This window comes from Perissodus microlepis, chromosome 20, assembly GCF_051167445.1.
Source record: "Perissodus microlepis isolate ML-2025 ecotype Zambia chromosome 20, ASM5116744v1, whole genome shotgun sequence".
Lineage (NCBI taxonomy): Eukaryota > Metazoa > Chordata > Actinopteri > Cichliformes > Cichlidae > Perissodus > Perissodus microlepis.
This window is the reverse complement of record NC_140480.1, coordinates 11,214,786-11,229,213: the sequence shown is the minus strand read 5'-3', so window position 1 is coordinate 11,229,213 and position 14,428 is coordinate 11,214,786. Positions and strand designations below refer to the sequence as shown.

Here is a 14,428-nt window from a genome sequence, read left to right as displayed (position 1 = left end):
TCGACGACAGGCGAATGTTAATTCAATGTCATGCAGTCAGGCTGCAGCGGGAGAATGGGAGCATCACTCGGTTACGCTGTGACAGCCTGACGTCTTCTGCCAACAAATAACTTTAAGAAGACTGGAGAAAGGCTTGTTTTTGATTGCCTTTCTGATATGTAATCTCCTCTCTCTAATCTATCTATAAAATGCTACTGAAAATGAATTTAAGGTTTACAGACCCCTGCAGCTGTCATTTGTGTCACAACTGCATAAAGTCTAAAAACAATAAGTCCAGCACCATAGCAATACTGACATCAGAAATAATACATTTGGCATTTGCGAGGGCCTAAAACCAAATTACAGCTGCTAGCCTGCCACTAACATGTTGGCCAAATGCCTCCATAAGTGGGTTTACTGTGTAGGAAACACAGCTGCCTGTGTTGTTTGTGGTTTATTTTGAGTAAAACCTGCTAGAAGTGCTCAAATAATGTCACTGTCCATTGGGGCTTAAGACTGCAAGTTTGAAAGTGTAAATCTGGGGGTGCTGAGTGCAACAAAGAATAAAATAAAATAAAAAAGCGGTCTAACCAGACATCTGCAATCCATTTCCTTCTATTATTCACCATCGCTGCCTCAACAATTCCCAATCTGTCACTGATCTGTTAATGTTCAATTTGCGTGGTGGGTTTGTTGGCATCAGGTTTTGACAAGAAGAATGTGTAGACTGAAAAACCCATGGTGCTGCTGCATCAATTTTACTAATGCATTTGTCCATGCTAAATGAACACAGTTTTCTCCTCCCACAGTTACTGGACAACAAGACACATGTAAAAAACGAATATATATATAATATATAATAATTTTTGAAAAAGGCCCCCTGTCTGTTATTACAATCTGTGTTTTGTGTGTTTTTTGACCAATTTTCAGTCATGTCATTTGTCACGTTCTAATATGGCCACAATGATCTCCAGTGTATAAAAGCTATTATCTCTTTAGGTAGGCTAAAAACAAATAATCGCCTAAATTGTGGCTACACCTGTAAAACACAATGGAGATACGCCACCACCACAGCCTCCACCTAATTAGGACCTCAGTGGGGGAAAAAGATGGACTCATCTGCTCTCTGATGATGCCAAGAAAAATGAAGATGTGTGCATTTTGTAACAAGATCAAATTTATGGCCAAGCTGTAGCTGGACTCAACTTCTCAGAGTATAATTTAGCTTAAACAAATGAAACATTATTATGTTTTAATTTCCACCAAGAAAAAAATGTCAAAATGGGAAGGGGGGGAAGCAATCTTTCTGTGCAGTTGCAGTGAAAGCTTGCATTAGCAAGAGAGTAATTTATGGACCGCCAGCTGGCCTGTAAAGGTTACTACCACAGGCAATTCTGACATGCTAGTTCAACAAGAACCTCATTAAAATACTACAGGCTTTTAGAGACATCAACATATAAGGTTACTTTTGTGTCTGGTGAGCATAAAAACAACAGATTTGTTTGTTAAGGGGAAAAAAGTTGACTTTTTTGCTCTGTGAATCTGTCTCTCTGTCTAATTTACCTCTTTGACCTGATGTCTTTCTTTGCCTCCCAGCGCGAATTGTTCGCAGCCGTCAGTGGTGTGAGATGGCTCCCTGCATGGAGGGAGAGGTCTGCAGCCTCCTGTTCAACCGATCCGGCTGGACCTGCACCAGGGGCAGTGGTCGCATCAAGACCGTCACGGTAATTTACTAGACGTGACATTAATATACGCCATATGCACATAATAGCAATGCGCCTACATTTTCAGCATGAGCGAACCCCCGCCAGCCGATAGTGTCAGGTGAAGCCTGAGCCCTGGGCTACAGGGAGTATATTTCAGTCAAACAGCAGGTCAGCATCCAGGTTTCAAACACTGCATCAATAGTGGAACAAAGATGCCAGAAAGTTCATGCAGCACTGCTCTCTGTGGGATCAAACTTTGAAGATTTTTTTTATATATCTTTAGGCCTCAGACTGGTTTGTTTTACACTTTTACAGGAGTTTTGAATTTTGGTAATTCAAACTTTTGAAACACTGAAGCCTGAATCTGTAACATATACAGTAATAGTGGTGCAAAGATGTGTTGGGAGGTGCATAGGAAGAAAATCTCATGAAATTAGTGAAATCATCATTAGTTTTTACTGATCTGCAGCTCCTAAGTATAAGATGTTCAGCTACAGAGCTGCTGGATCAGCCCTGTGCTGTATCACATTTGCACTGAAAGCAAGCAGTGTACCATATTACCCGGGCTACTTGTGGAAAACTTTCTTTTTCCTACATCCTGGATTATTTTACAGAATGGCTTAAACACACTAGCCAAGGCTCAGTCATCTCCTCCCAAAGCTAAAACAAATCATTTGAAGCCAGTCAAATCTGAATCTGACACCAAATCACACGAGCTAGGAACTGCAAGTGAATCACACATTTGGAACAAATGTTCTGTAGTTATTATTCTGTCTTTGTGTTTTTATGGAGAAGGTGGAAGCTGATGGAAAACGTCTGCAAATGCAAATGCAAGACAGATATATGTAATATGTAAAAATGTTGACCAAAGCATTAGGCAGTGTGCAGACAGATAACATTAGTGTTTGACCTCTCTCTGACTTTGTTAGAGACGTAAACGAATACAAAACATGTTGAATTTTTAAAACCCTCAATATGGTGTCATCTGGTCCTCTGTAGGCTCCTCTCACAATGCATCCAATGCCTCAGAGCTGCCAGTGCTGCATCGCTTACTGAGCACTGATTAATTCTCATTTGATTAAGCAGTGAAACAATGCACAAGGAGCATTGCTAGTCTCCACGAGGGTTAACTTCATATATTTTTTGTATCAATGCAAAAGAATAATCATTATGAATGTGTTTGAAAGCAAAGAATAAAGAAAAATATCTGCCCTCCAGACATTACTGCTTGTTTAGTGAACATTAGAGTCACCATGGATACAGGTCTCTCTGTCACTGTGTGCTTCACACTATATCTCTTGGCAATTTCACACTATGCAGCTCTATGCTCCATGAAAATGGAGCAATTTTGTATTCTTTCTGTACAATTCAATGTAATGCATTTCTCTCAGCAGGTGGCCACCTTCCAGCTATGACTTGTGGAGATATGGTGTTGATAACCTGCCCTTGACAAGTCATGGAAACAAATACACTTCCTCCAAAAAACGTCAGCCGATCCCACTTACACTGCTAGCATGTCCTCTATACTTTTGTTTAGAATGGTTTGCGCTTCCCACGTTCATGAAAATTTTGAAGAGGGCCTAACGACTGTTGGTGACAAGCTCGGCTGGACAAGTTTCTTTTTAGTCATCTGCTCCTTGAACAGCAAAGAGCCAAACTGTGGTCATTAAATCTCTGAGCCAACTGGCTGACTTTATAACTCTTCTAATTTTATTTCTGCACCACTTTTTTGCATTTACCAGTGTTACCTTGCTTGCTTGGCTTTTCGCTGTCATTCCCAGGGTGTCAAATACAGATTGTGCAGATCTGTCACAGAAATCTGCACAAGTTGTCTTCTGGCATCAGCTGCAGCAGTATCAGACACCGAGGCCTAACAATCTGCCAATGCATGATAAAATCTACGGCGGTGGAGAGACAAAAGTTTGTTTGTTAGCCAAGAGACTGGAGCTTTTCTCACATATTTTGGGCATATTAATGGCTCAGTCATACTAGAGGAAAAATAGGACAGCAACCTTCTTGCCACTAGGAAAAACTGGTGGTTGTTGTCAATTTAAAAAAAAATTGCAGTGACCCAAAGGTTGAACGTGCAACCCTCTCAACATCTGGGCGATCGCTTATGATCACAAGGGGATTGCGTAGGTTGCCTGGGGAGAGACAACCTGTCTCCAAACAACTGCTGTCTGTCTCATTCCCTCGGTCTCTCAATCATTCTCAGTGTGAAGATGTGCAAATAATTGCCATTAAATTTGAAAATGCAGACAGATTCCCAACATATTGCTATCCATCTGAGTTAGTCAAGTGCAACCCTTTTTAGACAGCAACAGACTGGAAATGGTTGCAGACCTATTCCCTTTTTTCAAAGCAGCGCTTTCAAAGGCGACAAGATCATCAAGCTCTTTGCACATGATTGGCAGAATTCTGGCCGCAGCAGTCTCCAGCTAGTGTTGTTGCCTAATGTAGCATGAGATATCTAGAAATGCTTAGCATCTCTTGACAATGCTTTGGATGAAAGCATGATTTTTTGTTTTTAACTCCAGATCTTAAACTTTATAACAGTTGCTTCGTCTTGGTAAATATCAAAACAAACTGAATACACACAATCACTGAAAAATAGTCTTTTTTTAATGAATAAAAACATAATTTCTGTCAGTGAGCATCAATCTAAAAAACCTTGCTTTGGACTCAGGACTTCAGTTCTGCATGTAGGAAAAGGATTTACAGTGAAAGTACAATCAAACATGAGACCGAGAGGTCCTGTGCAAGCATCCATGCGCAACAAATTGGAACTGAGACCAATCTCATTGTTGGCATAAACCCATTGTGTCACAGCGCCAATGCCAAAGAACAGTTTGTATGTATCTGTGGAATACCATGTCCCTTAAGCTATCTCCTTTCGACAGAACATACATGAGTTCATTGGATCATTTAAATAACTGTAAGTGGCTCAATACAAAGAAGTAGGCTCATATTTATGGACAAACACTATTTTGATTGTACCTTCATGCCAGTAGAGTGAATACATTTTTTTACCTGCCTGATATCTGCCTCAGGTAAGATTATGTCAACAGAAAGAAACAGAGGGGTATAACTTACAGAGGCAGTGCAAGTGAAACAGCTTGGTGTTGTCAGCGAGAGATGACAAGATGGACAGAGCAGGAGAGACCGCTGTCCTTGCCGTCAGGTACAAGGCCAAAGGTCAGCCTCTGACCGGCTCTGTTGATTTTCACTCTCTCTTATCTCTCTCATTTGATGTCTCTTCATCTTGTTCGCTCCTCTGCCTCCTCCGTCCAGCAGCCCTGGGCAGCTGTGACAGATTTCACGCATGCATTCCCGCCGTGCTGTAATGTGTCCTGACAGCACACTTAGGTTAGTGTTTTGCTTTTTGTACATACATATACAAAAAATGCAAATGATGTGTTCCTCTGCACATTCTTAATTAGCTGTTGCTGAGCAGATTTTTGTTGAAGAAGTTAATCTGAAGTGATGTCAGTGGGTTTCTTCTTTTGGGGGGGTGGGGGGGTTGCTTGTTTGTTTTTTCTGTTATGTATTTTTGAGGGGGCAGGAATAGGAAGGATTTGGCAGTAGAAAAGAGGAGGTATCAAGAGGTATTTGTTGTAAGACCTAAAATGGGAGGAAAGCACATTCTGGAAGATAAATGAAAATGAGAAATCTATAAAGAGGATTGATCAGGCTGGAGGGGGGATAGAAGGATGAAGAGAGAGAACAGGATGGAGGACTTGGCTGCCTCTCGGCCTGCGGCCAAGCTCTGTCTGTCCACATCTGCAAGTATCTGGGAGAAGGAGAGTGCAGAGAGGAGGTTTTAATTGCGAGACAATCTGTCTTCACGTGGTTAATAATCATATTACAGACTGGCATTCGGGGAGTGTGGTTTTCTGAAAGCTGATAATGGCCCTTTATTCATGCTGAGGTGCACAGGTTTGATGTAGGTGGAGCTAGCAGATACAACAAAGTGACAAATCTACCTGATGGTGGCAAATTATGCAGAAAGCCATGCATCCAATAAAAGACAATGTGGTAAGAATAATTATACATTGAAGCCAACGTTTTTTCTTTTTCATATTTAAGTCCAGTATGAAATCTCTTTCTAATAACTTATCAAATCTATATGTATTCAGTCAGCCAGCTAGGGCTGCCACGATTAGTCGACTAGTCACGATTACGTCGACTATCAAAATCGTCGACGACTGATTTAATAGTCGACGCGTCGTTTGAAGCTTTGTAAGATCACAAAAGACGCAGGAATAAGTAGTAGGATTTAAGAGTGTAATAACGGACTGAAACAGAAGATGGCAGCACTGCATGTACAAGGATGCCAGCTGCTGTTAAACCCCGAAGAAGAAGCTGTGTCCCAGAATTCATAGCGCAGCCCAGCTCAGTTTCCAACAATGGCAGCAGCTAGTTTTAATATTACTCTTATTACTCTTTCTGGGTCACAAAATAAACGTTTAACATATTTTTAGGCGCGAATGTAACTGTATAAATCTCAAATATCTGCTCAGTTTATCAAGACACCACATATTTTCAAAAGCACTCCGACGTTTTTGGAGACGTCTGTTACCCACTAGCTCGATAGCTAGCCAGGGGCAAGGCTCACTAGAGCCGGTGAGAACACCGGACTCCCGGCAAATTGTTTTCAAACCCACCGCAGTCTTTCGCTACTCAGGTTAAACATATACAAGTCACTTAGATAACTTAAAAATGTTATTGTTTGGCTTTTTTTTAGTATTTTATTTGTTCCTGAGTAAATCGGTTTGGCTGAGATTAAAGTTATAGTTTTTACACAGCTGAATAAACGTCAAGCAGATAACAGATTATCAGAAGTGTGAGATGCTCGAGAATATACTCCGGTGTCCTGTTGTATTTTAGATAGCAAGGAGTTTATTAAACTTCACCGAAACAATCTGCAAATTTCATTAAAATTTAATAAACTATCATCTTGTCTTTATTTTTAGTTAGCACATACCTTAAACACTTAAAGCTGTAAGCTAATGATAGTTATATAAGAGCAGATGCTGCTGGTGCAATAAGCTGTACGCTGTACATCCAATGGATGATGATCTGATTAGTCGACTAATCGCAAAAATAATCGGTGACTAGTCGACTATCAAAATAATCGTTTGTGGCAGCCCTACAGCCAGCTCAAGCTAGTTTCTATGGAGTGCTGCTTTCATTAATGAAAGGAAGAGAATCTAATAAAATCTCTCTGGGTGGAGTTTTGACAACGGAAACGTCAACCTGTCAGCCTATCACGTTTGCCCAGACAGAGACATCTCAACAACTATTTGACTGATGTCAAATAATGAACTGTGCAGGCCAACGCTGGAAACTCTTTTTTTATATGAATCTACACAGTCCTCAAAAAGAATAGGACTTTTGTGTGTGTGTGTGTGTATGTGTACTCTGTGACCTTTCCTCTAGTTCAAATATCAGGCCCGAATGTAGATAATAAATTTTATAATCTATTCTGGACATGAGCCACCCTCAGGCCAAAATACAAACTCTGCATACCAGAAATCTAATCAAACAGGCAAATTGCCATTAATTTGATGCTGCACACTAGTGCTCCCATAAGGATAAACTCTTTTTATTTTAACAACCCCATGGCCTTCCCTACTTTCAATACTTGACATTTTTGGGGCAACTAGATGTTAAAAATGTTAGTATGTTTCATTAGTTGTTGAGGTCTTTGTTCTCTACCTCAAATACAGTATCTAAAGAGAATATATATATATATGTATATATCCTCATGCATTATATAATTATTTATTATTAATAATAATGATAATGTTGAAAGAACCTTGTGATATAAAAGAAAATGCACAAATCTATGCACTAATGCTCCATATACAGTGCCAGGATGACAGGAATTTTGCGGCTGTACACACACAGTGGCTTTCAGCTTAAAAGCTTTAATTCAAGGGGTTTAACAAAAGTATTACATTAACCGTTAAGAACCATTAACAGCCATTTTAAATACACCCTGCCAGCCACCTAGCCATTTTCAAAGTCTCAAAAGAAACTGGACAAACAAAAAAAATATAAAGATTGTTTTTAATACTTGGATTGAAAATCCTTTGTAGGCAATGACTGACTGATGTCTATAGCCCATGGAGATTACCAAGCACTGTGTTTCCTCCCTTGTGATAACCTGCCAGGTCTTTATGTAGCTGCTGTTGCTGCTTGATTGTGCGTCTCTTTACCTTCAGTAACTGAAAAACGTGCTCCATTGGGTTGAGATCAGGTGGCTGATGCTGTCATGGAAAAATATCCCATTTCTTTGCCTTGAGAAACTCTTTGGTTGCTTTAGCAGTGTAGACTGTCGACTTTAATTAAAAAATTATTGCACTTTTATATGCTGACTGTATGCTGTGATGCATTTTTTGGAGTTGCAGTGTCAGCGTCACAGGTATAATAAAACCTTAAAAAAAGTCTATTGTAACACACATTAATTAAGTGATTTGTCAGTTTTACTGCAATATATAGACACTCCCATATTAGACACATGTCACTGCACCTGCAGCTCTTTATAAACACAACCACCTCCCATCACCTCAGCTTCCTCCTTACCGCCCGCCCTCTTGTGAGTGCAGCTCACGGTGGCACTGCCAGGTCACACACTCCAGCCTAACCTGCTAATGGAGTTTGCATATGCAGCCCGCTCTCCACTGCCAGCTAGCCATTAATATGAATCACTCTCTAGAGGCCCCTCCAAACAAGCTTGCAATTTGTCTTCACTAGTGAGCTGCTGAAAGGTCTACATATGATATTCTCCAAGGTGGAAAGCGCAATTCAGGAGGGCTGGGGTGGGGTGTTATGAGGTTGGTTTCATACACTTGACGGGGACACGGGGGGGTGGGGGGTGGATTTAAATTGCGGGGTTACACAAGAGCACAGTTGCGTGCCGGGGTCTGTGCTATTGAACGGAAGCTGGAAATGTTCATAAGGTGGAAAATTGACAAGACAGCCAGAGAGAATTTAGGACAGTGAAATTAGTTTTACTCCTTTTAGGCAAGTGAGAGGCTTGTGAGATTGTATCACTTGCTCTCTGCTTGGCGAGAGCTCTGTTGAGAGCACTACTGAGCTCTAATATCAGCCTTTGCTAATGCTTTGCGTTTGCAAAGTGATGGGCTCAAATTGAAATTCTGCATATCAGAAATGCTTCTTCAGTGCGGAAAAAAAAGATAGGACTATTTTCCTGAATATTGTTACTTCACAGGCTAGCGGGAGCTTAAAGTATGAAATGTAAGTACTTGAAATCCTGATTTGATCATAGTCAGACTGCAGACTCGTGCGCATTTCGACCCACAGACAATAACTCGATGGTTGGTGGGAAAAAAATACCGCAAAAATCTTCATACACCCACACAACAAATGCCATTGCTGGGCTAGTGTGTGGCCTGGAGGGGATTAGACCAGTCGTAGTTGGGCATTTTTTGCCAAAATGAGGAGGGTTACAAAATGAACAGGATACGCACAGATGTACACACACTGAGCGACCCAGTAGGTCAGAGAAGCTTGCATGTTTTTTTTTAGCATTTTCTCTTTTTTTCTGCTCTGGTGGCCCTCCTCCAGCTATGTGCTCTTTGTTTCAGCGTCAGCCATGGTTAAAAAAAAAAAGCCAGCGCAGTCTGTGTAGTCCTGCCACTGTAAACATAAAGACATCATAGCCAGTTAGCATTGCATCCATTTTTGAAAGGATGCCATGACACAAAAATCTTGATTTGTACAGAAAGGAATAAGTAAAAGGTGTGCCTTTATGAGAAATAGAGCAAAGAAAAACAGGTGTTTGGCTAGAAAACATTCCAAACATGACACCAAAGGGCAAAACAAACAGATAAAACTGGATTTTTGCCACTGTGTCAGTTCAAATGTTCCCGTCCAGTATGAAGGAGTTATGAAATTCTCACTTCTTTCACTTCTTTCATAAGAAGTGAGAAAATTACATGGACAGATGATGTAGTTCCACAGTGTCGTTATGTAACACTTGCTAGCACCTCAGTTATAAAGGCTTCAGTGTCTACGACAAAGGACCAGGCAGCCAAGTCACGTGTCGCCATGGTCACTGCTGTGCTGGCAGCCTATCTGACCAGAGACAGACTTCTAATGAGTTTGCTTCTCAAAGGCAGCCCAACACACTCCCAGGCTCTGTCAGGGACACAACTATTTCTCTGCAGCTTCTTGAAATAAATTGTTGATTAGTCGGTGAGGTTGGAGACCTGCGGTAGAGATGACAGTTCTCTGTATGGCTTGGAATCATTAGTGTAAGAGGCTAGAAAAGGATGTTGTGTCCAAATAGGAACAAACAAAAAAACAGTACAACTGAGCGTCAGGTGCACTGCCAAAAAATGTCAAAGCATGTCATCTATCTCAAATGGTGTTCTATTTTTCCAAACAGCTGGTGAAAACTAACACTGCAGTCATTGTTTCACCTTTCCAGTGATTATAATTCTACCGAGTGTGTTTGATTTCATTTATACCACTTAATTATTCAAATAACATGAGAAGCAGGTGGTATTATCTCAGCCCTACAGGTAGAACATGATATACATGATAAATCTCATGATAACCACCAAAAATGAATTATCCTAATAACAGGTGGAGCTAAAGTCAGATATATATCATTCTCCTGTGCCACAGACCCTCATTCTTGTCCCAGAATTATTATGATACAGTTATAACACACTTTTTCTGTGGGCACTGTGTGAGAGAGAGTGTGTTTTATTTTAAGTCAGCTTGTCATACACCACAGCCAGAAATGCTCATAGATCACCAAAACTGAGAGTAGAACCCAAGTTATGCAATTAGTAGGTAGGTTACAAGTAGGCTGCTACATGTAGCTATCTTCAAGCTTTCCCCTCAACTAGTCTAAACCACTGGACTGAATGTATTTTCTAGCATACAGGCTAATATGACTTGCTGAGCAGTTGAAAGTTTGGTGAGCATGCTTCCAGCATAATTAGCTAACTAGTGTCAGTTAGCTAATTAGCCTACCATATTGGACTCCTTTGACTACCATACTGGACATGAGGGAAAAATGTCTGACCGATTTTCGACCTGTTCATGCTATAGCAAGAATCTCCTTATCATTGATTTGCTTGCTTGGAGATTAGAGCGGTTGCTTGTAGTTTGCATGATAGACACCAACTCATATGATAAGAGAGAACATTTCTCCTTCACAGTAAAAGCTGTGCCTCAAAGCTGCTTTACAGTCTATTTCTGCTTTGCATCTTGTTTTTTACAATTTTACTAATGCTCAGAGAGCAGCTGTTTACTATTTGCAGACAAGGTGGCATGTTCCGTGCAAACAACTAGCAAGCAACGCATTCGAACATTTCGAGATTTTCTAGTTGAGGATTACTCATTTTTTCCCTCTCAACTGGTGGTTGTCATATGGTCTCTACGGCTGAGTGATTACTTATTCACTTGATCATACACTGTCACACTATCCTGTTTTAGGGTATGAGTTTCCTAAAATTACAGTGATATTCAATGTAGCTGCGCAGTTATGAGCTGAGCTGAGATTTCTGTCTTCAGTTGGAGGCAACGACTAGGTGTTACAGACAAAGTGTGAAGGTCAGGAAGTACTGAGAGATGTCCCAACACCTTGATGTCTCTTGGTCTTGATAGGATTCACAGTAAGAAGAACATAGAAGCATTTTTTCTTTTTAAAAATAATTAATAAACCAAGACAGATACAAGACATTTTCACAGTCATTTAAGTGTAGCCTTCTTTAAAAATGTCATAGCAATAATAACACAAAGAATAAGAACAAGAACAAACCAAAAACAGTGGCTGTTTTGATATATTATAGTGAAGTGCTGTCTCTGTAGAAAAAAAAGAGTATATATGTGTCAAACACACAAGCTGCATTACGCCATAATACTCGGTAAAGTCGTTTTCAAAAGTAAAGTAAATGCAGCAGAGCTGGCTGCTGTGCTGAAGGCTCACATTAGCCGCCTGTCTTTCATCTGTACATGTAATTACATTTTTATAAGAACTCTTTATAATCGCTTTAGTTGCTATAAAATCTTTATCAAAACAACTAGCCCTACTGACAATAAAAGCTCTATTTCAAGAGGTCCTTCAGTGTTGGTTTAGTTTTACTTGCAGTTTCATTAGCATATAACTTTGCACTTGTATTTTATATATTTTTTATATTATTTTTTTAGGATATGTAAATTATTTATTTTTTGTTTTCTTCTTTGTCGCCTCTGGAACCTGTTCAAACCGACTCACTCTCAGTGGGGCACCATCTTTAGATAAAGGTGGTTGTGATGATGGAATCTCTTTGATTAGGTGCTGTAGCACTGTGACCAGCAGCATTAGTTTAGCCCAAATAAAATGCATAATAAGAGAAGTAAAGTAGGTTATTTTTTTTTATAGCAACTGCTTGCGCCAAAGGCTCAGAAGGAAACATACAGTAAAATGTTCTTCCAATAAGAGGAAATGGTCTCGGGTCTATTACAGAAAGAAAATAATGATTCAGAAAATCAAAACTGGTTGTCATTAGAGAAATGTTTGCATTTTCAAACTGCACTGAAAAACCAGGCCTGGAACATTTGCAGATATTAGATATGCATGCTGTGCACCATGTCCTTCATTGCTCTGCTGGCTTTCAGTCTCATTCAGTGCCGAAATTATTTAATTTCTGTGCAGCAGCAAGTAAAATTCCAACAATAATGCAAAAACAAACTGTTGAAATCAATTCTAGTGTGCTCGCTTGAAATAAACAGGGTTTAACTTTCACTGCTTTTGTAGTCGTACTGCTGTCTGCCACAAGAAATCTGTAATTTACTAAAACTGTTCTTTTTAATTCACTCATAATCAAATGACAGGAACATGCCGCCGTTGTTTCTTTGATACATACATCAGACAAAAGAGCATGGGGTCTAGCTTTTATGTTTTACTGGCCCACCTCCAGGCTTTCATACCCATTTCTGCTTGTGAATTGACGGTACTCCTGTCATATTGTATCTGACAGGCCCTCTCTGGATCATCGGGGATAACACACTGTAGCTGGGCTGCTTTGCCTTTGGATGTACATTTATAAAATGACTGATGTTCGAACGCTCGGGTGCCCCTGCCGAGCAAATGCATAGTACACAGAGGTTACACTTGATAAGCAAATATACTATTTATTTCAGTTTCATTTGCAGATCTTCTATTTATCAAGCGGAAAAGAAAAATGTGCTTCTTTGGTTTCTCCTCATCTGTTTGTCACACGCTGTGGCACGATCATCAGTCTTGAGCAGATAGCATGGGGAGTGATGCCGAAAATGTATTGAAATAGGCTAGATTGATAGAGATGTTCAGAAAACAGAGAAACAGCTAATATATTCCCACCATTCCATTTCCTTTTCCATTTGTGTTATCATAGGTGTTGTGTTATTGCGCAGGAATTCTGCAGGACGCTTCATGATCACATTCTCAGTTTATAGTGTTTTCTGTGGTATTCATTTACATGCTATAATAAAGTAACACATTGTGTTTTTGTTTTTGCCTCCTCTGGTACTGCCATTATCTATTAAAGAGTTCTTTTGTCAGCTTGACTTTGCCAGGCGCATGTTGCCCCCTTCTCTTTTCGGTCCAGAGTGAATACGGTCCCTTCTGCTGTCACTTTCAGCACACTGTACCCGGCTCCCCTATTTGAAGTTCTGTCATTGGCAAGCTTTGAACTGCCATTTGTGTTTTAGCCTGCACGCTGCCTGCCTCCAGAGTTTTGTCTGGTGTAAATTTGTCAAAGCCAAAGGGCACCAACACGGTTTTTTTTTGTAACAGTGATGCAGAAAAGCTCTTGCGTAGACCGGACATGCAGGCTCAGCATCATCCCGTTTCAAAGCTAGGATGTTTTTGAGCCCTTTGGATCTTTAGTGTATGTATTTTTAATAAATTGTTCAGTGCTGCAGCCCCATGATGCACCCGACTACAAGCTAACATTTCTGTCTAATTTAAAATGCTGTAGTCATCCTCAAAACAAACCCCAGGCCTGTTTCCAGTGGTAGAAAGCAAATACAATTACTCAAATGCTGATTTAGTAGCACAGAACATTGTTTTTCAAGTACATTTGTTAATATGTTTTAATTGTAATTAATGCATGCAGCACCATCAACCTATATAATATATAATTTTTATTTTTGACACTTTTTCACCAGTATATGTACTCAGTCTTGCATTTAATACTTAGTAAAGTTTTAGCTGATGGTAAAGACTTTGTATTCCAGCTCGCCTTTTTGCAAAGCATTTGAAACTTTAAATGTGTCTTATCATCTTTCTCTGGGGGCCTCATGAATTTCTTTACAGCATCAAAATCAATACACAGGCTGTTAAAATACGTTTGATTTGTGTTCTACTTTGCACTGAGCATGAATTCTGAATTTGTTTTCATTTATTTAACATTTTCATAAGTGAATACATGAATCTGTGTTCTCTGCAGTGTTTGTGTATGCCACATGGTTCAAGTCTTCCAGATCATGCCAATTTTGTGGCTATAGCTTGCTTTGTATGAATTCATTAAATCCAGCTTTAAAGAGCAAAACTTAATTAGAAGATTTGAAAAATAGTTTTTTTTTTCTGCAGATGGCACATCAGAAATAAAGCAGCAAACGGAACATGCTGCTTGGAAACTAATCAGGTTTTTTTCCTCTGAGGCAGCTCTGGGTGTGATGCTCTGATGCTTCAGTACATCAGGCTCACACGATGAGTGTGAACCATCCACCCAGGC

General features: G+C 39.9%; 1 protein-coding gene across 2 annotated transcripts in view; it reads left to right on the top strand.

Annotated features, from left to right (window-relative positions):
- tafa5l (TAFA chemokine like family member 5, like) overlaps positions 1–14,428 on the top strand; it is a 45,050-nt gene that overhangs the window by 24,150 nt on the left and 6,472 nt on the right. For both annotated transcript variants that reach the window (XM_084917194.1, XM_084917195.1), the window contains exon 4: positions 1,576–1,703. In XM_084917194.1, the coding sequence (XP_084773320.1) occupies positions 1,576–1,703 (128 nt within the window). The remainder of the gene's footprint in view (positions 1–1,575; positions 1,704–14,428) is intronic.